General features: G+C 38.8%; 3 protein-coding genes across 5 annotated transcripts; 1 reads left to right on the top strand and 2 right to left on the bottom strand.

Moving 5' to 3' along the window:
• Positions 1-4,527: 4,527 nt before the first annotated feature.
• fwd (phosphatidylinositol 4-kinase beta fwd) lies at positions 4,528-20,843 on the top strand. 3 transcript variants are annotated; one of them, XM_043418312.1, is made up of 13 exons: positions 4,528-5,804; positions 11,064-11,229; positions 11,438-11,682; positions 13,906-14,795; positions 15,263-15,380; positions 15,475-15,609; positions 15,826-15,995; positions 16,107-16,237; positions 16,545-16,775; positions 16,880-17,191; positions 17,406-17,782; positions 17,864-18,336; positions 18,671-20,843. In XM_043418312.1, exons 3-13 carry the CDS (start codon positions 11,459-11,461, stop codon positions 18,856-18,858), a joined length of 3,249 nt encoding a protein of 1,082 aa, XP_043274247.1. In that variant the 5' UTR covers positions 4,528-5,804; positions 11,064-11,229; positions 11,438-11,458; the 3' UTR covers positions 18,859-20,843. The 3 variants fall into 3 exon arrangements, with proteins under 3 accessions (XP_043274247.1, XP_043274246.1, XP_043274249.1); XM_043418311.1 differs by lacking the exon at positions 11,064-11,229; XM_043418314.1 differs by lacking the exons at positions 11,064-11,229; positions 11,438-11,682 and having other exon boundaries at positions 4,531-5,804.
• LOC122410215 (transmembrane protein 223) lies at positions 20,767-22,252 on the bottom strand. The gene is made up of 4 exons (XM_043418336.1): positions 21,751-22,252; positions 21,326-21,645; positions 21,108-21,250; positions 20,767-21,034 (listed from the first exon to the last, which is right to left on the bottom strand). Exons 1-4 carry the CDS (start codon positions 21,933-21,935, stop codon positions 20,861-20,863), a joined length of 822 nt encoding a protein of 273 aa, XP_043274271.1. The 5' UTR covers positions 21,936-22,252; the 3' UTR covers positions 20,767-20,860.
• Ndc80 lies at positions 22,159-24,825 on the bottom strand. The gene is made up of 3 exons (XM_043418331.1): positions 24,614-24,825; positions 24,231-24,532; positions 22,159-24,095 (listed from the first exon to the last, which is right to left on the bottom strand). The coding sequence occupies exons 2-3, from the start codon at positions 24,502-24,504 to the stop codon at positions 22,348-22,350; spliced, it is 2,022 nt and encodes a 673-aa protein (XP_043274266.1). The 5' UTR covers positions 24,505-24,532; positions 24,614-24,825; the 3' UTR covers positions 22,159-22,347.
• Between the last annotated feature and the right edge of the window lie 118 nt (positions 24,826-24,943).

The following is a 24,943-nucleotide window of genomic DNA, read 5'->3' as shown; positions in this document are numbered from 1 at the left end:
GCAGCTTGCCTCTGACCTTTTCTTCAGAGCTCCACAACCCCTTGAGAAAATTTATGTTGGCCGAGTTACGCAACATACGGGAGGAGCTTAAGAAAAGTCTTAGACAACTCGAATTAGTGCTCGCTCCTCGAAATCTTAACCATTATTCGATTAGGTGCAGCAGCAAAGTGCGGGAAAGCCTGGAAAATCGGTGTTTCCGCATATTCGTGTATTACGAAACTTCTATTTAACACTGGAAACATAAATTGATAAATTTTTCAAAAAACAAAACATCCTTTCCATCATAATCGTTTCGTCAAAACTTTCGGTCATAATAGTTCGTCAAAAGCATTGCAAAAGAGTCCGGATTTGCTGAATGCGTAATTTCATGGAACTTTGAACAAGTTTATGCGGAACGAAAAACTCGAAAAAGTTTCCAGTTAATTAATGACCGAGAATAACATTGAGACACGAATTCGAGGACATTGATTTATAAACGAGTTTCCAGAAAAACTTACAACCGGAAATATAAACTATCACCTTCAATTGATAATAAATGCTGACTCAAAACACTTCAACGCTGCTCTAAACCTTTCGGGAAAAGAATCATGTCAGGAAATGAAGGTCAAGGCTGTGTGTTGTAATAAGATTATTACAGATCCGCCGCGGCCTTGGAAGCGTAGCACAATTTTCTTTCTAGTCTATAGAATCTTATCGCAATTTCGATGCAATGACCCCGTTACAGCCCTACAATATGATCGAGCTGTTACCTCCGATTCAGAGAAATTCTAGAACGCGTGGAAACCATATGAAGTTGCATCGAAAGCAAGAAACATGTTACCGTTATCGCCGAATGAATACGATTGTTTGCGATTGTGTATCATTCCACGGGCTCGTGAAAATTCGATATTTTTTTCCCATCTCAGGTCTTATTTCAAAGATGCGCTAAACAAAATTTAAAAAAAACAAAAAACATTTCATTCGCATTGTCACACAGATTGCGAACGAAAAATTTCTGCGAGGATAGCAAAGTAGTTTTTTATGAAAGGAAATCCTTTTTCACGTTTGCATTTCGAACTCATTATTGCTAAGCTAATACTGAATAAAATGCATTAGAAATTCCACTCCATCTTGTGAATAAAATTTCACGAAAGAAAAAATGAAAGGAAGGATCGTTTCAATGGTAATATCACTTTTAAAATGCTATTGAATTGAGTAGGAATTTTATAGCACAGAGAAAATGTACTGAGACAAAAAATCAATTAATGTGTTCCTACGATAATCAGTAGAAATTCAACTCGGAGACTCGGAAGTGAATAGATGAGTAGCAATTGAGCGCGCATGTGTTTGTTATAACGAGCATGTTTCTTGTTTAATTTCACCAATCTTCACTGACGCTGGGATTTTCCCTCGATAATGGGACGACGATTTACACTATGAATAAAGAATCGTTGTGATGCATGTGACGTTGAACGCGACTGCAATCCTATTATGCTCGTTATACCAAACAGATTGTATTTTTTTCTGCCAAAGACTTTCAACACTCCGCCGAACAAGTGACGACGTTGATAATCTTTCCAACTTTCGAGCGTCCCTTCTCGGGCTCGTAAGACCTTTTTTCCTCGTTTCATTTTTTTTCGTTTTCTATATTTTCTCAAGGAATATAAATTTTTTATTTTTTAATTGAATCGTAAGAATTTATTTTTTCTGTGAAAAAATTTTCATCCAACGAAAAATATCTTTCAGAACTAGTCTCCAGAATGTCTCGATCCGAATATGCTGGTGTCCGTGAACGGTACATTTTTCCCCCCACACATGCTAGCATATATTTCCTCTAAATATAATTCCTCTATTCGAGGAGCATTCAAAGGATAATTGAACGTCCCACGAATAGTGAAGGGAGCTCAAAATTCGTACATGGTCGTTCTCGTCACTTTGACCAACCCGTAAACGGAGCACTCCTGACGCATATCCAAAATTTGAAGGTTACGAAACCGTTGAGTTATTGAGATAACGCCGCGGGACGATCATATTAATAATTTATATAAATCGTTTAGCAATGAGTTATTTTAATTAATTTGGATGTTGAAGATTTGAACAATCTTGGTGTCCTTGAGAAATATTCCGTATCGAAATATGCTAAAAATGTACTTTATTCATTTATGACATCTTTTTTAAGGTTACAATTTTTGAAAATCCGTTTCGAGTTTATGAGGAACGGCCCCATCATTTCATTTTATGTGCGAATAAAATATCAAACTCGGTGAGTTTCTTATGAAACTGTACGTTGCTCTACGTAAAACGAATGACCTTGTCACTTTTCACGTTCGTACCGTGTCTTATCCACGCAAAAATGTGTATAAAATCATCAATTATTTTACTTTTTCAATATAGTGTTTCTAAGTAAACTGCTGTCGATAAAGAATCTTCATTACAGTTGCAACGGTCTGACAGACGTGGACGAATTATTATAGTTAATTTGAAATGAAAAAATTCGAAGATGTCGGAAAAATAGAAAAACGAGCTTTCCTTACCATCGGAAATTCTCCGCGAGCGTGTATGTTCTGATATACAACTATGAGACTTACCCTACATTAGCATCGAGACGATGTCACACGCGCTGGGGAGAGGTAAAAAATGCGTGAGAAACGAGCTATACAGTTCTCGTCCCATGCATATAGGGGACTATAAAAGAGGAATATCATCATCCGTCAAATTACTTAATTAATTTAATTAGCAGTTCAACGATCCCACTGAAACCTTCAACTTGGATGCGCTGCCATCTCGTGTCTGAAAATTGAACTAAAATATTCACCTTCTTCATTCCGTAATGAAATTATTATAATCCGCGCATTGGTTTTAATTGTGCGATGTTTAATGATATAGAGCGTTGAAACCTCGATAATCAATAGATGTTGTGCTAGACAGAGCACGAATAATCTTATAGCCACGAAGCGAACAAAATTGAAAGTGATCATGGTCACACATTGCTCAGAGGTCGCAAAGCGTTACAATCGGCCATTCAGGGCATTGGACACTCCCAATCAATCGCAAGCACCTCGGTTTAATAGCTCCTTCACAAAAAATAACGTGTCCAGTAGGACTCCACGACGGCTGTCACGGATAATCATTTTTACGGGTACAAACGTACAAATCAGTAAACAACGAACTCGTACGAATGTTTTTATCATTTTTAAGCATTAATATTCGTTTCATCCATTTTTCAAAACTACCTGCTGTGGTCAACTTTCACGGAAAGTGAACCGCTGCAGCTGGCCAGCGATGCATTCTCTCGCACTGTCAACATAGTGTCGGGTTCACTTGTTTCCTATATGGTACAACACGCTACGCTCCAATAGACATTCGCTGCATGTATATAGACAAACATGTGCGGTGTCCAATTCGTAGCTACATATTTCTGGCGATTCACTTGAGGCGTTTCCACACACGCTGTGGTCGACGGGAAAAAACTTCTAAAAAATCCTTTGTCTCCGTTTCATATTTTACGACATTTATTATACATTATTTTTCGCTATCAAAACTGATAAATTTTTAGTCGTGTCGATAACCATTTTTCTGACGGATATGCGATATTGTTTTCATTCCAAAAATTTATCACTGGATTTATAATGAATCACTAAACATTTCATGATAATCGTTTCGCTTTGAACTAAATTGATTATCCAATGAGTTCAAAGTAGCGTGTGTGTCGCGTCTGGCTACAACTACATCCAAAAAAAAGTGTCCACTGTTTTGTCTGGGATGGTCCCGAAGTCAAGTTAGGTCATGAAAAGATTTTGCTCCATGCTGTACAGGAAGATTGATACTATCGTGATTGAGAAAACAATGCAAAATCCACGACTTCCTTTTTTTTCCCACGAGGATGTTTTTTTTCAGGAATTCCGGTTTATAACGATTGGTCTGCTGGGGACATGACAGTCGTATAAAGTTAGGCGATGACTAATTGGGAAGGCGAGCAGACCATATAATCTCGTCGAATCGGAATTTAATGGTCCTTGAACAGATATACATGAGAAAAAGCGCTTATTCATTTGTGATTCCCTGAAAAAAAATGCACAACACACGGACAAGAGAGTGCGGGTGCACGCGTAGCAGACGCGCACACGAGTGCAGATGTACTCTCGCTAAGAGTCATGTGCGCGTCTCGTTGAAAGTGTAATATTCCGATATAAATTGCAAATCCAAAGTTCCTTTCGTACCCAAGCACTACACGTAACCCCCACGACTGAGCTTGTTCAAGGAAAGCTCAAGTGCATTATTTTTATTTTTGTGTTCATCGCATATATATTAAAATACAAAGATCTCTATACCGAGAAAAAAGCTCATGAAAATACCGCAGAAGCTGATTCAAACATTCAAGCTCGGCAGATAAAACGGTACAGTGTTGTAAAACGAACTCCTGCTTTAAAGAGATACTTGTGATAAGTGTTAATAGCGTTGGTGCGGGGCGGGGGTGGGGGGGGGGGTGTGTGTGAATAAAGCTGTCGAAGGAGGCACAAATGACCGGGGAGAGGTTCAAGCAGCTCTCGAACTAACGAAGTTTGTCAAAATATAATGATGACTGCAAACAATCGGAGCAATCACGAAACTGCGATTTTTCGCACATCTTAAAAGTTATTATTTTAATAAATTACATATATTTCTGAACGGTTGTTTTATTGAAAAAGAATGTGAGTATTTCCTATGAATCATCGTAATGCTGCTATATGTCCGTCGCTCGAATATTGCGGACTGTGCTGGACAAGCTGAATTCGGAACGATTCTTATCTGCTGAGCGCGTGGTGGAAACGTGCAAAATTTTTTGATTCATATTTTCTGTAATAATGATGTTTTGTTAAGAAAAAAAATGCGAGTCAAACTTATTTTTAACTTGACGCAAAAGCACCTGACTTTATCGAGGCAGTGGCGTAGCGTTGTGCCAACGCTTGAAAAACTGTAGCTACGTCACTGCAAATCTCTCCCGAGGAGGATCGCGCTTGGTTGGTGTTTGGTGAGTTGGCAAGCCTGACATCCGAGAGCCTAGCCTAGGAGGGATCGTACGTCATGCTACAAACAGTCGAGGATCGACGACCAGTCGCCTGGCTCGTATTTCCCGTATTCACGGAGACGTCGTAATACACGGGAATAGAAAACTGAGTTGAATTCTATCTCTTCGCGACAGTTTGAACGTTTGACGTCGCTAGACTACTGTCACAAACTCGCGCGTCCTACCGTTAGTCCGAAGAAACATAAAAACAAAGAAATATTTAATAAAAATATAATAAGAATAATAGTAATCGTTTCGGAGTTCACGGGTTGTGCTTTGCGTCCGTTTCGCGTTACTTTGTCGTCCGATAAATTTTATATTATGAAGTGTATGTCCGTGTACTCCGGGCTCGGCGAACCGGGATACGAAAAAAGGACGGAGCAGGAAAATCAGCATCGCTACGACGAGTCAGCGTGATAACGCGCGACAAAGGCATTGACAGCCAGCCATTAAAAGTAGCGAGGCATCTTTTGCCCTACTCTGACTACTGCTTTTTCGCGTGTGTTCTGTGTTTCTCTGTGCGTGTGTAAGTGTGTGCCTGCGTGTGTGCCTCTGTTATTTCGCGTTGATGCGTTGCGTCAATTTATCTACAACTTCGCGTGTGTAACGTGGATACGTGCAAGGCTGTGTGTTTATAACATAGCGAGAAAGTATCGCGAAGCTTTGTGGCTTCCCGAGTCTCTTGCCTCGCATCTTCGAATGCATTCGGATTGAATAATGTACTCCTGATTAGGAATAAATCATTTGTTATATCCCAAACGTCTTGGATGCTCTGCTGGTGAGTTCACTCAATTCAATCAGTCTTTTTTTACGGTTCCTCTTCTTTCTTCTACTTTGCTGTTTTTTTTTTTCAACCTCCTATGGGTTGCGCCTTTTCGGAACTGAGCACATACCATGGGCAAGCTTGTGGGAGGATCGCGAGATCGATTTTGCATATCTGCCTTTAGCGCTTGACGCGTGCGGGGGTAACGAGCTCGGGACTTTTGCTTCCCCGCGCGCATCACCATTCACCATAGTGCGGCGGGCTTAACGGGATGAAGATTCCGATTGTCAACATCGGTCTTCCCCCCTCCCTGCCCCTCTTCCGCGCCCCTTCCCGTCCGCGACGCTTCGCCGCTCCCTCGGGTCTCCGGCACACCCATTTCCACCGCGAAGGCATCTATCGTGTAGTATCTCCTGTATTACCCACAGTTGCTACATTATGTGGTTTTTGTATGCGCGATCTCACGATCGCGACGTATGTTATTCCAACCGTTTGAACGAAACCAATCTGCTAATATAACAGCTACATACAACCATCCCCGAGAAGAAATATATTCAACGTTTTAACATGATCAAACGTCCTAGAATATTATCGCTCAGAATTCATGCTTCGACGTATATTAGCCTAAATTCCAAAGCGGAATTCTTCGCTCCGAAGGACTGAGGCTTCTCGCAACACACATACATTGTTGTTCGTAGATTAGCTGAGTCTTTCAAGTACTTTGATACAAGATTTAAAAGGTGACGGTTCATCTACCATATGGGAAATGCGCAATACATTCGTTTTCATTAATTTTACTAAAGTTATTTTGTTAGGGTCTGTAAAAAATATTTTAAACAAACATTTAAACTGGTTTTCTTCGGATTTCATGAATTACGACTTCCTCCTCAAGACTCGAGTTCTCGTATTTTCCGAACTCTCGAATTACCGAGAATTCGCTTTCGCAAATTCGTTCCTAAACTGTTCGCTCAAGAGCTCGCTAACTTTTTACACATCGCGTCACAGCTCTCTGTACAGGAAGAGGTCAAAATCTACAATTTATGAGACTTTCAGGATGCTTCAAAGAAATGAACGTAGAAACGATGTCCAGAAAAAAGAATTTATTTTAAATGTTGACAATTGCTTCGACGATTCGTCGAACAAATTTTTTCTTAAACGTCAGTTTTGTTCAAACGTTTCATTTTTTTCGATGCATTTTCACGCGCGTGTTTCCATTTCGGAAAACAGTTACAGCGAGTAAACGGAAAATTTCTTACGATCGTGTTTGCTTATGTGTTAATTCTCTACTCGAGTCCTTATCTCCAGCGTGAGTTTCACGCGCACTTTTTTCGCGTTATGTCCCAAACGTACTCATGACAAAAAAAAAAATGTTTCATTAATTGAAACGTTTTGAGATCGAAACTCGAAAAGCAAATATTCAAAAACGAACATTTCGGGCTGAATATTTACTTTGTATAGTCAGAGAGACCCGCACGTGACAGTTCCAATTTTGACGTTTCTAATCGGTATTTCACTTTATTGTCTCTAAATATCGTTTTCCATTCTATTTCGTCATCAATTCGAAGCTATTTAAAAGCAATAAAAATTATCCCCGAAATTTTGTCAAATTCAGCATTTCCAATGATTTTGGTAGTCGAAATAAAATATTAGCAACTGAACGGTTCCTCTTGAGCCTCGGAGATTACGATAAAAAATCGATTTTCATTTCAACCGTGCAAACGTCAGATTCCGATTCCTCCTCTGCGCACTCACACTCGTCGATATTTTATTTACTTACCGAATTTTTCAAAGCGGTTGCATCATCAAGCATGAAGTTTGTTTTCTCTCGCACCGGAATGTACTTAATGATACCAATTAACGTCGCACACCCGAATCGCAATGGGCCTTTGAAAATAAAAATGATCATTTTTCGATCTCCCCAGAACGTTTACATATTTCGTGTCTGTTCCGTTGACACCCCGCAAGTAAAGGTCGATCGCCGTCCTGCACGTTGTTTCACATTGTTTTCTCGAAAGCAGGGAAATGTTTATTTTTATCTCGCGAGTGACCGAAGAAGCTTTTCGTACTGAAAGAAAGAACCAACGCGAGTTTTGTACTAATTTCCTCTTGTCCCGCGATCCTTCCTCGACATGCTCATTCGCCTGGTGAATATTTTTCTGTGTCTCGGTCGAGCGTGTCCGGGGGGACACCCGGTAGGTCGGTGACGCGAGCATATGGCAACATACGCGTCGATTCGTTTCGTCGTGTTTTGAGTAACAACAAAAAATGACACGTTTGTGAAACGAACGGGGTACTTTGGAATCTCAGTGGAGGCAAGCAAATTTTCGTCGTAGCTGGACGCAGCGGTTCGTTCATTCTTGTTATTCATGGTTTTTCAATTATCTTTTCTTCTCGATGACACACGCGGAACACTTAATGATACTTTTGGCGAAAGTAGAATGAGCGAGCTTCGCGCGCTACGGACGCTTTCTTTCCGACTTGTCAGCAAATCGTAAGCCGTTTCTCCGCCACTCGAGAGCATCAAAATAAAAATTCTTGTCTGGACTAAACTCGCAGTTGCGTGCACGCACAGCAGCCGGTGCAACGAAATTCTCGCTCTCGGAAGTGACGTTCGAGTTTTTGTGACGCGAGCAACGAGCACTTGGTCGCGCATCAATTTTCGAGTTTTTTCACCCCCAGCATCCGCGTCTCACTTCGCTAAATTTTGTTCTCCGTTCTTGAGACTTTCGTCGATATTTCCCGAACTCGGACTTGCATTCGCGCGTGGAACATGGAAATGTGAATGGAAATTTTGCTGCTTTCCAGTGACTCGTCGAACTCTCAGTTCGCATGAAAATTTCGATCTTTGTAGCGCATAAAAAATGAACAGATCTCTCGCAGCTCAGTACCGCGAACTTTAACGTCATTTTTCAAAATCTTTTTTGTCTTTCTTGCGAAAACTATTTTTTTTTAAAGTGCACAAAAACTGCTTGCTTGCCTACGCACCGAGAGATTCAATCCGGTAAGCACGTTTCTCGTTTTTTGTTGTCGTCTCCCGAGGGAGACGACGCTGAAGTTTCCAACGTTGGAGTTCAACGAAATGAACGAAAAAAACGTTTTTAATTCACCAATTTTTTATTTCACGAATCGTTGGTGCAGCTTGCGAAACTACGAATCGCCAATTTGGCAGGGAACAAAATAGTAGGAATTACTGGAATTATTGGAGAGTTTTTTTTCGATCATTTCGTTGGACTCCAACGTTGGAAACTTCAGCGTCATCGAGGGAGAAGGGAGAGAAAAACCGCGTCCGTGGCGCCTCACACCTTGAAAAAGCCTCCCTGCTCATGGTGCTGATCCCAAAACGTAATCATCGACCATCCTTAAATCTCTTATTTTTCGTGAGATAATCGCATGTGGCTTTTTAAGGAGTTTCAGTACAGAAGTCTAAATATTAACCTTTTAAGGACGGGGATTTTTACGTTAAAATCGAACTTTTTTTTTACACTACATTTGTGCATAATATTGATTAATTTTTCAAGTGGAGTGCCCGACGAAACTAGTGGTCGATATTTCGACCAGATCCGTCCCGCAATGGTTAAGAAATCGATCAAATTTGGTGATAATGTTCTTCAACGTCAAGTGCGAAAAGACAATTTTTTTCCGAAGTTGAAGTTTGCAACGTTGGAGTTCAACGAAATGAACGAAAAAAAGATTATAATTAATTGTTTTTTTATTTCACGAATTATTGATGTGGCTTAAAAAATAACGAATTGGAAATTCGGCAGGGAAGAGAATGGGAGATTTACTGGAATTATTTGAGAGTTTTTTTAGATCACGTCGTTGGACTCCAACGTTGGAAACTTCAGCGTCATAATTTTTTCAAAATTTTCTTCTACCTAGTTATCGAATAATTACGCATCAAAGCAGATTTCTTATGCCCGGAATATATGGAAACGCTGTGCTTATACGCGTCAACTTTAGTGATCAATTACTCGATAACTGTGTTGAAGAAAAATCTTGAAAAATTTGTATTGTCAAATTTGGCACTGAAGAATTATGTTGACGAAATTTTATAAAATTCTGAACTTTTTGAAATTTTTTATGTTTTTAGCATGGTTTAGCATGGCAACGTTGTATCGCCTGTACCGAAACTCCTTAACAATTCTCATTATCACGGAAGCATTTTCATATGCCAGTATAACATCCTTCGTAACGATAAACCAAACGTGGCACGAAGTTTGTTTCTTCGCGATCGAATGATAAACATTCGAACGAATATTTTTTTTCACGAAATTCGTTAAAAAACAATGCAGAGATATCATTTTCGGGCAAACTTCGGTGGGCATTACCAAAACAAACAAACGAAGGCCTCAAGTATCGATTCTCGGGTGGTCACTTCCGTCGAAGCAACTTTTACTTTTTAGCTCGTTTGTGTGCTCGCATCAGCATTGCTCGCGTGAACCTTGTTTTATTCGTCACGAAGAAGTGCCGCCCAAATTCGAGGCAGTTTTATTCTCGTGTTTGCTTCGTTCATTATTCGTGCAAAGCAATTTTGGAGAGACTCGACGTTCGAAGCTTTGAAAGTTTTTAAGCTCACTGGAAAATAAATTTTGTTGAACCGCTCGAATTCTTTGTTACTGTGTTGACTACTTTTCGTACTTGGTTGAGACGAGAAAAACTCGTTGCTCGGACAAGAAATTTTATTGGTTGAACAAAAGATTTCAAGGTCTCAACAAAATTTGGGTTTCGGTGCCCGGTTCTGTTTCACAGCTGTACAAATGTCGAAAGAAACAATTCAATGACGCTCAAGTTTGCAACGTTCGAGTCCAACGGAACGATCTAAAAAAATCTCCAATAATTCTCCAACTTTGTTCCTTAGGGAATTTGCTTTTCAACTTACACCAATCATCATTTCATGAAATAAATTCGTTAATTACAAGTGTTTTTTCGTTAATTTCGTCGGGCTCAGTGTCAGCCCCGACGTTGTGTCGTACGAGTAAAAATTCGAATGACTTTCTTAGTTTCCAAAGATCGTTTACAGAAATTGGCCCAAATACAGTAAAAATGGATCACAACAGAGAATTCAAAAGGTCGATCTCGGAATGGCGTCAAACATAATTTAAAAAAATTCTAAACAAATGCTTTTCGAGCTGCGAAATAAAAACTGAGATGGAGAGTAAATTAGCAAACTCGAGAGCCTTGAGAGCCGAATTGTTTGCTGCGACCGAGTTTGTCAAGAAAACAAAGAAGGAGTTTACCATCAGTGACCGCGTTAATTTTCATTTCTATTTGCAGTAATCCCGAAACATCGTTGAGAAAGTTTCGTTTCATAAATCTTTACCAAAAGACAGTTTCATTGTCGCAAAGGTTGGAGCAAAGGGCGTGGGCCAGTTATTGGGTAGAAGCAATTAAGCAGATTGAACCGATAAATCAAGACTCGAAAGCGTAAAGATGTTGAAAAGTAATATAATCATTGAAGTATCATTTGATTATTCATTAAATGTGAAATGAGCGAATCGTAAATAAGAAAGTAAAAATCTCGAGCAGCAATCCAGTTCTGTAGTTAATTGAGCGAGTTTTAGAGATAAGAGAAAGAAAACAAAAGTATAAAGATGAAAAAAAATGATTTGTTGAAGTTTTTTATGTTTGGTTCTATCCCCATTCCGTAGGGTCGCCACAATGAGCGGCAGATGACTGTTAGCAGAGCCGGTTGCTCGTTCAACATTAATATGAGCGAGTTAGTAGCTGTGACAGTGCCTACTGGTGGACAAAATAGCCAGGAGAGCGTAGCAAACATCAAAAGGCCGAAATCAGCAAACTGCAATGTTCCTCTTGTCCATGGCAGACCAAATCCATCAATCAACGGACGCAATAGACTGACCACTCATCAACGAAATCATAGTTTGGACTTTAGGTAGCTCGTCGCTTTTCGCGACCCTGTTGCATTATTATTACAGCTCTATTCGTAGATCTTATACTTTCCACAACTCATCCCTATTGCGTTGTTTATGTTTCGTGATTCGAAAGACCAAGAGGAGTCTGAAGGAATGCGAAGGAAAGGAAAATTTGACGAAGAGCTTGTCATCTCGTGTGTCGTAATGAACAAAAATGCCTAAGCGCTGTAATTCTTGTCAAGGCTCTTTGAACAAATGACGATAATAAGCGTGCCTCTATGTACCAATACCAATTCACTTTTCTTGTAGATATGCGACACGCAGTATTGCACACCATCGAATAATGTACTTGAACGTTCAGATAAACCACTTTTCTCTCTCTTTCTCTCGCTCTCTTGCACCTTCCCATGTGCCTTTTTCGTTTTACGACCTCTACCTTTGCTCGATTCTCTTTGATGTCGAAATTCTAATACCGCGAAGTAAAGCGTTATTTGGAATAAATTTTACGAGCAATCAATGTTGCGCGGAGTTTTTTTCGGCTTGACAAAATGGAGAGGTTTATTTTTTCAACGAATGTTCCTCGTTGTTTGCTCTAAGTTATCCGAGATAAAACGAGTTTACGTAACGCTTGCGACAAAATCCCAAAGCTGTAATTTTTCTTGTTTTTTCTCTTCAATTTTCCTTCTCGAGAGGCCTAAAAGAAATATTTTCGCATTAAAAAAATTTTCGACTAACCGATGCAACGTCGAGCGCTCGATCATTAAGTTTTTTTTTCATTGATTTCTGGAATCAAACAAAAGTAGTCAAATTCGCGAAAAATCCCAGACGTTTGATGTTTTATTTTCCTTCAAAATGCCCATTAAATCTCACCTTTTTACTAAAAAAAAAAAAAAAAACTTCCTTTGGGATTCGTGGTAAACGATGAGCAAAAAAATTCCATTAATGAGCAACTCATATTTATATTTTGTTAGCAGATTAAATTTATTGTTTGTAGAAATATTTTGTTGGTACGCTTTTGTCGACGGCTTATCGGGACTTTGTTCAAATAGTGTTCACTCTACAAAATCCATTTGGCACGTAGTCTGACAAATGCCTTTTATCCCCGAAATATCAAATCCCAATCTCATGGATTATTAATGAGCTAAGAATTATGATTTTGTAGCTGAGATTTTGTAACGTTCGTGTAAATAATGCACACACCTCAAAGGCATGTAAATACGAAAATATTTTTCAAAAGATGCACTACTTTGGCTACACTTGGACGATCACGAGCACAAGCTAACGAAATTCTGGTCGATAAAGCTCGAATCTTCGAAGCAATATTTGTATAAACGAGTCCGAATACTTAAAAGCGCACCAAAAATATTGTCGTCTGCCAACAAATGAGTTTTGCATACTCGAGATTTCGTCTATTCAATATTTCTTAAGGTCAATTCTGTCGGACCATTTTGTTCAGAATCTCAGACGTAAAATATTTGTCTACAATCCTCGAGCACTTGAAAACGCGGTGCTGCAAATTTCATCGTTCGAACGCAACAAAATTTCTTTCTCGTCGAGTCATTCATTATTATTTCTTGGCCGTCATGAATTTTTGCCTACTTTATTTCCATTTTCCAAGAAACCACTCTTCGTGACTGAAATACTTGAGAAAATGAAAAAAAAAAAAAAAAAAAAAAACGTTCGTTCCTGTCAAAAGTTGCAATATCACAGCTCTATAAACCAGAATTTCGAATATTCAAAGTGGAAAGTTCCCTTTCGTGTTTATAAAAAAAAAAAAATAAAAAAATTTAAAAAAAAAACGATGAGGCTGAAGTTTGCAACGTTGGCGTCCAACGAAACGATCTAAAAAAATTCTCGAAAAATTTCAGTAATTCTCCAATTTCGTTTCCTGTTGAATTTCCAATTCGTAGCTTTTCAACCTGTACTGATATTTAGTGAAATAAAAAATTGGTGAATCGAAAACATTTTTTGCCTCATTTCGTTGGACTGGAACGTTGCAAACTTCAGCATTGTAAAAAAAGTTGGGTCAGGACGATGGCGATCATTGAATAATTTCTATATCCGTGAAGCGGGCCATTGTGTGTAAAGTAATGGTGAAAATTGGGGAATTGTGATGAGAAATACGAGTGGCTGAGTCACGCGGATCCATGTGTGACAGGAGACCAGGGTGGTTAATGAAGCGCGACGTTTGAGGATTGAAAAAAAAACGTACGTGCGGACTGACGAATAATAAATGATTTCAGGTCAATGGGTATTCTTTTACCACCGGTGCCGCAAGCGACGGTAACACCGTTGACGTTACATCATCGAAACCGTAGTTTGGACTCGGCGCTACAGCGAATACCGGAGGTCGACGTCACACCGAGTCCAGAATGCGAAACAATTCCTGTGCAAGCGACGAAAACAGTTCTCTCGATAAAGAGCAGCCGGAGCAGCCGAGAGCGTGAAGATCTTGCGAGCCTGGGCTCCGATGACTCGGGAATTCTTTGCGGTTCCGATAGCGGTTCGAGCGACGCCGCGAACGCGACAACCCGTGAATCAAGCGTAGAGCATTTGCACAGTCGTGAGAGTTTGGACTCGTCGTTGTCGCAGGCGGGTGACATGGATAGCGTTGACGCGATTGACGGTGACGAGAGTGTCGTTTCCGTTTTACCAATCGACATTGGTTTGATCGGTAATGAGCCGTCGGCGAATAAGGATCGTCCTCAGAATGACGAATGTGAAGCAGCAGCAGCAGCAGCAGCTGCGACGACACAAGTCGAGAATGGTCCGATCGTCGGTTTGTCGAACGGCGATCATTCTCTCCAGGAACACGAAAATGTCGAGCGTACCATCGAACAGTTGCGCGATAATCAACAATGCTCCAATCCCGTTATGACGAGCTATAAAAATTCACGGGAAATTGCGGTACAGCGAGAATTGGCCGGTGCTGCTATGACACTTTGTTGCGGTACTGGCCAACTAGAGGATGAAATTATTAAAAAATTACCCGAGTTGAGGAGACAAGAAACCGCGCAGCCAAAACCTAGCGAGGGATGTCTACTGAGGTTATTCGAGAGCCAAGTTTTCGACATGTCCATGGCGATATCTTATCTCTTCAACTCCAAGGAACCCGGAGTTCAAAGTTACCTCGGTTAGTTTTCTATTTTTTTTTTTTTTTCTCTTATTTTTTCAAGTTCACTGTATCGTTGATGCATCGAAGTCCTTTCAAACGTTGCCCATTTTTTGTTCGGTATTCTTCTACGATTTCTTTGACACAGAAGGAGAAAAAAAAATTGTTGCCAGTGTCACGAAGAAGAGAATTGTAAAGAAGTTATAAAAATTTTTACTTTTTTCGCTTTATATTTCAACAGCCATTGAAAATACTTTTCATTTTTGACATTATTGAATAGACCGATATTCGTCGCATCTAAATTAGCGAATAAAAACTTGAATGTATCAACACGAAAGGTTTCCTCAAGATCTCACGACTCCAAGTTCAAAATCATCGTTATAATAGTGTCGTTTTTTTTCTTCTCTCGTAAAATTGCAAATCATGTAATGTTTGCAGTGATGAATGCTTCGTTCCACTTGTTAATGTTGATTTCACATTGATTGCAGGTAACAAGATGTTCAGTTTCCCAGATAACGACGTGGATTTCTATTTGCCACAGCTCGTTCTGATGTACATACAACTACACGATGTCACGGAAGTGCTCTATCCGTATCTTGTCCATAGGTAAGAAACCTCGTTTCTGCCCCGGCCACGTTTTATCGGTACGAAAAGCACTCGCGCATATGCACTAATAATTTCTTTGTTTCTCGAGATGCAGGTGTAGAGGCTCAGCTGATTTTTCTTTGAAGTGTGCCTGGTTGTTGGACGCTTACAGCTCCGATGCGCTTTTGCCATCGAAGAAAAAATCACACGGCACCAAGCTCAAAAATCTCATACTATCGGACGAGCTTAGGTAATATTTCGATTGAGCTGTCATTTGAAAATCTTTGAAGATTGTGTCGTTGGGAGACGATAAAATCACAAGTAAAAAATGTCTTGTCCCTCTCAATTTTGAAAAATGTCTCCAACTGAAACTCAAAAATTTTGATAAATTATAACATCCACGGAGAGAAAAGTAGTTGAGCAATTCCGTTGTGCATTTGGTTCATGAGTTATTCATATTTTTCAGGCCAAAGGGAAATCAAACGATACGAAAGCAAAAGCTTCTCGGTTTGCAAGTTCCTCTCCCACCACCTCTGCCATCCGCTCAATCCGTGACGTCACCCATTAAAAAGACTCACCAAAGATCGCAGTCCGATGCTACGGGACTGTTTCAAACTTTGCGTCGCAGTCATTCCGGTAAATTGAATGGTTTTATCGCGCTACGATTATCTGCGTTATAAATGAATAGCGAGTATCATTACATTGTTTTTTTTCTTTTTTCATTTTTTTTTTTTTTTTTTTGTAAAGGTATAATAAATAAGGTAAGCCTTGGGGACCTGAGTTCCGGTCGAGCTTTCGACAATGGATGTACCTGTTTTGATTCCTGCCAAGGTGTCGTTAATGACTTACGAGGACAGAAGACTGATTGCTTCTGTAATGTGAGTGTCAAATGTCCATGGTAATCCAAAAAAATTAACATCTTCGACAATGCAGTAAAATACTCTCCCTATTTTCGTTATTTTTTCAACTCAAAATTCCGTATCTAACCTTAGCTCAAATCACTTTCTTCATTATCGTCTTTCCATTGGTGAAATTGAATGACGTTGAAAGAGAATGAAATTTCGAAGGTTTACCACTGATACAAACTCCAACACATTTGTAGCGTAACGATTTTTGTCAAACGTTTAACTATCGTCTGGTCTATTATTATCGCGACTTTAACGGCTTAATGCTCGTCGTTGACAGGCCCCCCGGCTAGCACCGGAGCTCGAGTTTATTCAAGCACTGATATCAATTGGCAAATTGCTCGGTACTATTCCTACAAAGGAGAGTAAAACTGTTCAACTAGTTGCGGAGCTGAATACACTCAACTTGAATCTCCCGGCAAGAGTATGGCTACCTTTGCACAGTACAGTGCCGCATCATATCGTGAGAGTTCCACCGCAATACGCAGCTGTACTCAACAGTAAAGATAAGGTGAGCTGCTACCTGCCATTTAAATTTTATTCAAGAGGTTTCATTTTTGTGCTTGGAGCAAAATAACTATTTCGTTTTATCTTGGTACAATTTGACTTTGGCAGGCGCCGTATATAATGTACGTCGAAGTTTTGGAAGTTGAGGATCTTTACACGTCACCAGTACCGACCAAAATTATGGGCAGTTCCTTGAGACATACTAAATCCGAAGAGAACTTAACGGGAGCAGAACCGACGAACCAAACCGAGAAAGCCGGGGTGCAAATCACCGAAACTCAGAATGTTAATCCGATTCGACAAACTCCCGTTCGAAATGTCAACGCACTTGCCAGCAGATGCATTGATAATGCTTTCAATTATACCGATGACGATCCCGCAGATTGTTGGAGTCAAGAAGATGATGAAATAACGCAACAGGTAAGAAAATTCCGAATGTTGAGCCAACCGAGCGATTGAATTCTCTGAAAAACTACAGTTTGTAAGTGGGCCTGAAAAAAAGAAAATTCATATTCGAATTTTATTTACAATTAGATACAAACTCCATTATTGTGACGAGCTCAGTGTATGATTAAGTTACAAAAACAGAACGTATTACAATAATTGCGTTTATTTTTTTGCAATGGAAATGCAGTATCTTCAATTGAGAAAGCCAAAGGATAGAGATACGATATCCCAACTGAGTCAAGATTCATCGGACAGTCGCGAGCCAATTTTCATACCGGGAGACATAAAAAGACGATTGAGCGAAATGGCGGCGACGCCCAGTACCACATTCAATCACGATCCTGAAGATCCGTCGGCAGCAGTTTTAAAAGAGCCTTGGGAATTGAAACAGCGACGTATTCGAGCTTCGAGTCCTTACGGTCATTTGGCTTCCTGGCGGTTGTTGGCGGTAATCGTCAAGTGCGGTGACGATCTTCGACAGGAGCTTCTTGCTTCGCAGCTACTCTCGATGTTACAGAAAATTTGGCAGGATGAACAAGTACCCTTGTGGGTTAGACCGTACAAGTAAGTTTTCCATTTTTTTAAATTTCTCATTTCGAATTTGTTTAACACAATATTCATTGATATTATTTTATTGCCTTCTAGAATCCTCTGTCTGTCAAACGACAGTGGTCTGATCGAGCCCATTCTCAATACCGTATCGCTTCATCAAGTGAAAAAGCATTGTCAGCTTACGCTGCTGCAATATTTCGAGCGTGAATTCGGCAGCTCGAGCTCCGAGGGATTCGCGATAGCACAAAAGAATTTTGTCCAGAGTTGTGCTGCTTATTGTCTCGTCAGTTATCTTATCCAAGTGAAGGATCGACACAATGGAAACATTTTGTTGCATAGCGATGGACATCTTATCCACATTGACTTTGGTTTCATATTGTCGACTTCGCCTCGTAACCTTGGCTTTGAAACGAGCCCTTTCAAACTCACACCCGAGTTCGTCGAAGTCATGGGTGGCAATCAGTCCAAAATGTTTCTCGAATTCAAAAGCCTCATCCTACAAGGATTGGTCGCAGCTCGCAAACATATGGATAAAGTTGTTAATCTCGTTGAGATTATGCTGTCAGGTTAGTACAATACGTTTTCCTTTATCATTTGTTTGATTGAAAAAAGTAAGATCATTGATACAGATTTTTATAACAATTAATTTTTTTCAATTTTTATATTTTATATCATTCCATAATATCACCATTTGAAAAGATGAAATTGAGTTGAATTGTAAGAGGTGTCGTCGTCCTTTGGTTTCAAAATTTATATTTATTCAATCTTAATTTCAATATTAATTTCAATCAGAAGGTGAAATCCGATCGCTTTTTATTGCCCATCGAGCATGTTCTTTAATAACCATATTTCGTAGTTGCGACTTATTGTTGTTTTTATGTGAAACTATTCTTTTCATAGGTTCGCAGCTACCGTGTTTCCGCAGTGGTGGAGTTGCAACGGTACAAGGATTAAAAAATCGATTTCATTTAACTCTGACCGAGGATCAATTGCGTCAACACGTAGATGATCTCGTTGAAGGCAGCATTCACTCGTGGTCAACGAAGTTGTACGATCGTTATCAGTACTTCGCAAACGGAACACTCTAATAATCGCCTAAATAATCCGTTTCATCACAGATTATTTCGACGATTGTCCACGTTTGAGATTATTATTTTTTTTTTTTTTTTTTTTTTTTTTAAATTCTATCGACGCAGGGGCAAAACGAAGTACGGATTAATTTTTGCGAATGGTGTTTCTCTTCCGTGTGCTCTCGAAATACATAAAAATCGTAGGCATTCCACAAGCACAAATCATTCATGAAAAACGTTGATGTTAAACGGATCGACAAAAGTAATAAGACCGTTCGAAACACTTTGGTCGATGAAATAACACGGTCGGTGTTATTCCCGTGCTTTTCAAGGACTGAGAATAAGTCGAAAAAATGCACGTACGTCAAGGCTCGAGAAGAAACAGAGAGAACGAGAAACGATAGACGAATGAATGATGAAAAATAGTATGAGGCTTGAGAGAGGGGGAGAGAGAACGCGTTTTCAGAATATCAAATGTTTCTTATTCGATATGTATACATGATTTCCGATTAAAGTGTGCGAAGAACTGTATAATTACGCCTCGAACGACAATTACGTGTTAGCTATCACCGGTGCAGATCTTGTGCTATTGACTGAAGATTGGACTGCTAGATCATCGTAGCTTAATAACTGGGGTAATTTGTCGAAGGTGCCTTATTCGTAGGGGAATGGTAAAGATTTAAACGAATTACTAAATGCAGTGAAGTGATTGTGGCATTGTACCAAATCCGTGGATATTGAGTATGTGAGCAATCTGTAATTTGTACATACTTATCTTAATATGAATGAAAAAAAAAGAAGAAAGCAAAATAAGTAACAAAATATGCCGTCAGGAGCCTCGTGGTTATTGGCAATAAATAATATAACCGCGGGTAATTGGTACGTATTACGTAATCTCCGATAAGAGTGGAAAAAAGACAAAAAAGAAACATGGACGAAGTTCGAGTGACCACCTTACATGCATGGGACTCAACGTACCAACGGGAGACAAATACTCAAAATATTTCCTACTTTATATAAATAATTATTACGATTAATTATCGCAGTCTACTAAGTAGCATAGATAACGATAGTTCATCTTGAGAAACAAAACAGAAAATACAGCAAGAAGTATCACAATTGAAAGTTTTTACATGTTCTTATTGCATAGTTTCATCGTTATAATGGGAAAGCAAAAAAATATCTTAGCTACGAGAAGACGATTATTTAATAGGATGTCTGCGTTACATATGTTTATTTGAGCTATTAAATTATGATAAAGAAAATATTGTACATACATCAACTGTGAAGCATTAAACAAATTTGTTTAAGTATAATTGAAGATGAATATATGAAAGGAAAAAAAACAAGCAAAATCAAAGTTGCGGCGAGCGGGCCCGGGCCTTCCGATTTCCCAGTGTCTTAACTATATATGTCTTTCTCTCTATATCTCCACTTCACTTTTACTATAACCATTTCTAAAAATAGACGGGTAAACCTGGGAATGCGATCTTTCACAGCGCTCCAGTTGAACAGAACCTTCTGCTCCCTTCAATATGATTTTTATTTTATACTCTTATCGTTTTTAAATTTATCAAGCGTACATATCTTGATGAGCTTTAAATTTAATTACGAATTTAATGCTTATTGAAACTTTTTATTAGCCATCGATTTTCTTCGGCTCCGATTCATCGTCGGTTATATTTGCTTGTATTCGCTATTGAATGTCCAAAGTCCTGGTTTACCTGGTTCTATCAATTCAAATAAGAGTTCTTAATGATATCGAATAATTATTGCATAATATGGAATACCAGTGGATGTATCATCAGTTATTATATCATTAATTAAAACTTTCATTTATTTTTCTCATATTAAAAAAAAAAACAAACAAAACGAAACATTTTTTGTTATTCAAGGACCCAGGGCAACTATCACTCAACCATCTCATTGAAAAATGAAGAAAAAATTTTTATTTCCATGCTTATTGACATCAGTATCAAATAAAATGTATGCATCTCTGCCTTCTTTGTCTTCTCTACAATTATTTGTCTACCCCAAGTCTCTTCGAACCATATCGTTTGAGCCCAATGGTAAAATCATATAATTTTGGATTCACAAATTCTCCGCCACTATCTATGATGTAGAAGAGTCTTCGACCTTTCACCTTGATTGGCATATAATTGATCATCTCTTTTCTGGACATTTTAGGGGTAATCTGTAAAAAATATTTCATATTATTGCCTCAAATGAGAAAATCTGATGAAGAAAAATATTGATTTTACACATACATCACTAAGGGGAAAAGTTATTCCAATGTTTCCTTTCCATGGACGATACGTTAGGATAGTAACTGTTTGGCCTCCAGGTTTTAAGATGATATATTTAATGGATCTACTTGTAAAAGCCCATATCAGCACTGTTGACGTAGTACCTGGAATAAAAATATTCCATTAGCCAAACTCCATGCTCGTCCTTTGGAAGAGAGAAAAATATTTTCTCGAGTTACCTAAGAAAGCAGCTAAACCGCAGGCGATCACCCATCCCCAGTATTGTTTGAAGTACTCAAATAACGAGTTTGTACGTTCTGGTGATATTGTATATAAATAATATGAAATCCATACCCAAAAGACGCATTGAAAAGGAGAAAACCAGTTCAAAAACGTAAAAAGTTTTGGTCTTTCATATTTGTAAAGTAGAACGTTATTCGACACTGTTGTGTTTAAGTCCAGTGAACTAGTTCTCGATCCTTCTTTTAAAGCCAAGTTGTGTAACTTGTTTTTATCAATAATCTTTTCCTTGCGGATACAAACATTGGACTTGAACGGGCTAGGTTACAAATAATTATTTCATTAAAAATTATTGTCACTGAGTTTATTAAAAGAAATACCGATTCGCACATTCCAATTTTTGCATAAGTGAAAGTTTATTTACCTCAAAATAGAAAAATATTTCTTCGATGCTTCGAGACACAGTACATTACGCGGATTGCAAAGAACACGCGTTAATATTGATTTTGGCAGTTGAATCGTTTGTGAATAGCAACACCTAGTTGTGGATAAAATTTTCAAGCCTTGCTTCAAACTACCATGGTTTAACCTCATAATTGAACTGTACATTTTAACATTATAATCGGACTTTTCGCCGGTTGAGGTTAACCAGAAATTCCCACGATTTCCTCACGGTTCACGGTTTACGAATGTGTGAATGTGAATATCACACAGCTTCTGGCTGGTAAATTAGATACATGTATATATAGATATCTAGAATAGAATTACAATAAAGATGGCGCTAGTTATTGAGAACCGATTGTGGAGTAAAAAACATGGAAAAACACTCAAGTTCCAAAATTAATATCAATATTTATATACAAGATAAAACAAAACAATATGTGCTAGTCAGATTTGAACTTCCGCAATGGATGAATTCTGATGAACCAAAAAAATTCTATAACGTGTGATAAAAAGATTGCATATTGTAAAAATTTTGGTTTATATAAATTCTTCCATCTTTTTTGACGGACAGATGAGTTCAACCATCTAATTTTGGCAGCCTACTTAAAATAGCCGCCATATTGTTTTTGTGTTTAGAAATAATACAATAAAATTGATCGAAAAACTGTTCGAGTGATTTTTCCACATATTGTTGTTTCTTCTTGACTGCTCGTAATTTATCTTGACATTCTGACAATTCGTTGAGCACAGACTCTGAATCAGGCATCAATTTTTCAATACTGGCAATGTCGCTTTGAATATTTTTTATCTGTTTCTTGAGCTTCATTTCCTTTTCCTTCGTATTTTGCTGTATTTGCTGCACAAAGACTTTTTGTTCAGTCATTTTTTCTGCATGATTCTTATTCTTCTCTCGTAACATTTCGAACTTTTCTTCCAACGAGTCTAGATCAGTATTATGTGCCTCGATCAGAGTTTCCATCTGATTGAGTTGTTTTTTTATATTCTCTTTCAAATTAACCATTGCAGTTTCTTGGGGTAAAGTTACTTCAAAATCGTAACTGAGCAGATTTTCTTCAGGAAGTTTGAGATCCTTCAAGTCTACACCTGTGTCACACCCAAAATGCATTATTATATCCTTATTATAAGCTAAGATGGCCTTGTAGAGATTCAAATTGGACGACGCAAGTTTCATATCCAAGGCATAAACTTCGTTCTGAATGTCTTTTATATGAGTGTCAAACTGCTGAATGTAGCTCTGAACTTCGGAGCATTGCTCGATTATCATGTTGCGTTCTTGAACAGTCATCGGTTGTTTTTCGATGAGAACAAGCAATTCCTTCTGATGATCATTTTCCTTTTGAATTTTAGCTTCCTGCTCTTTACTGTCGTGATTCAAATGTTTAATCTCTTGTAGAGTACGTTTTATGCGATTTTCGGTGGACTGAATAAGTTCATTTTCTTTCTTTTCATTGTGTTTTAATCCAGCCAAAAATTCTTGAGCACTGTTTAGTTCCTCATCCAGGGTCTTTGATTTTTCGTCTATTTCATTGCAGCTTGCATTCTCTTTCTCTAGAGTTTCTAATTCCTCAGCTGTATCCGTGTCTATGTCGCCGTGTACATTATTCAAATCTCGCAGAAGTTGCTCCTCTAAGGCAGCCTCGTCGTCCAATCGTTCTTCGTTCCAAGCGACGTAGCATTTGACCATCATTAAAAGTATAATTCGGTTGGTCTCTTGTTCATCATTAAAACCAACAAATGGAAGCTTTCCTGTTTCAAATGTTCTCTCTGCCAAATCTTTAGCTTCGCAGGCTTCGACCAACCAACTTAACCAGCCCAACACATGAGGCCATGAATGCATTGTATTGGCTGTTTTCAACCAAGACTTTGTTACTGTGCCAGGATAATAAACCTTTTTTGCTAGTTTTGGGCATTCATCCATATAATTATTGATACTGACTTCGTTTTTAACATCCAAATGGCTTAAAAGACAGCCCGTAGCTTCAATGAAAATTTTCAAAGTCACAGGCCTTAAACTTCCATTAGTATTCAACAAGGAACTTTGTGATATACTAGAAAAATATTCATCCACTTTATTCAGCATCGTTGACTGGTAGTTTTTATCGTTTATCGGTCTTGTGTCTTTGCGTGCTCCTTTCCCACAAAATATAGAAGCACGTTCGGCAGATGGTGATCTATGACAAGTTCCAGATAAAGGCTCTCGATACAGCTGTTTAGAACTAGATTGGGGTGTTGTCTTCGGCGTTGATATCTGGGCATGGTTGACACGTGATATGCCATGGCGTGGTTGACTCAAAGGAGTTTTTGCTGTATCAAACAAACGGTCATTATCATGAAAAGGTCTCTGCACCGATACTAGTTGAAAAGTTGTGCATAAGACAAAAACAATTTCACTCCATCAACTTCAAAATTATTTAATAAAAAATAGTTTCAATAGATTACCAGTTATTTTCAATTGTGACCTTCGGTTGCTCATGCGATCGCTCGAGTTCGATCTCATCCGGGGTCTCGGTATCTGTGAATTATCTATTAGTGCTGATCCTTTCGGTTTCAAAGTTTGTGTTCTTCTGGCTTCGGAGCGTCCAGCGCTTTTTTCTTCACGTTCGAATACTGATAGTCGAACTAAACTCGCTGCCGAAGAGCGACCGGTCGAACTACTCCTCATTTTTATTTCGTGTTTAGATGTTCTGATATCGTTTTGCAACTTCCGATCCATTTGAACTGATGTACTGAAGTTCGTAATTCTGTCATCCAAGAGCACAAACATAACCTGTATATTGCATGTCAATTACCCGCTCCGAATTACAAAATTTGTATTTTCAAACCTTATTTCAAGGATCTCAATCGATGCAAGACATAAACAAAACGATGTACACAAGCAGGTAAGGCGAGATTCCAACAGAATAAACGTTACGAATGAATTCAAATCCAACTGCTAGCGCATAGTATAGTGTGTGCAGTAGTCGAACCAATAGCGGCGGCCACACTCCTCCATCTGCCTCCATCTATGTAATTGGCGTCGTGGTGATATTGTGGCACCCCTACCATCAGCAATCAAGCAAACACCATGCCGCGCGCTTTTAGCAGTATTCCAGCGCATAAAAAGTGATCCATACGTATGAGCACAATCTTTTGTATAGAAATTTAAAATTTCT

The sequence above is a fragment of the Venturia canescens genome, chromosome 4, assembly GCF_019457755.1.
Source record: "Venturia canescens isolate UGA chromosome 4, ASM1945775v1, whole genome shotgun sequence".
In the NCBI taxonomy this organism is placed as follows: domain Eukaryota; kingdom Metazoa; phylum Arthropoda; class Insecta; order Hymenoptera; family Ichneumonidae; genus Venturia; species Venturia canescens.
The sequence above is the reverse complement of the archived record's forward strand: the minus strand, read 5'-3'. Positions and strand labels throughout refer to the sequence as shown.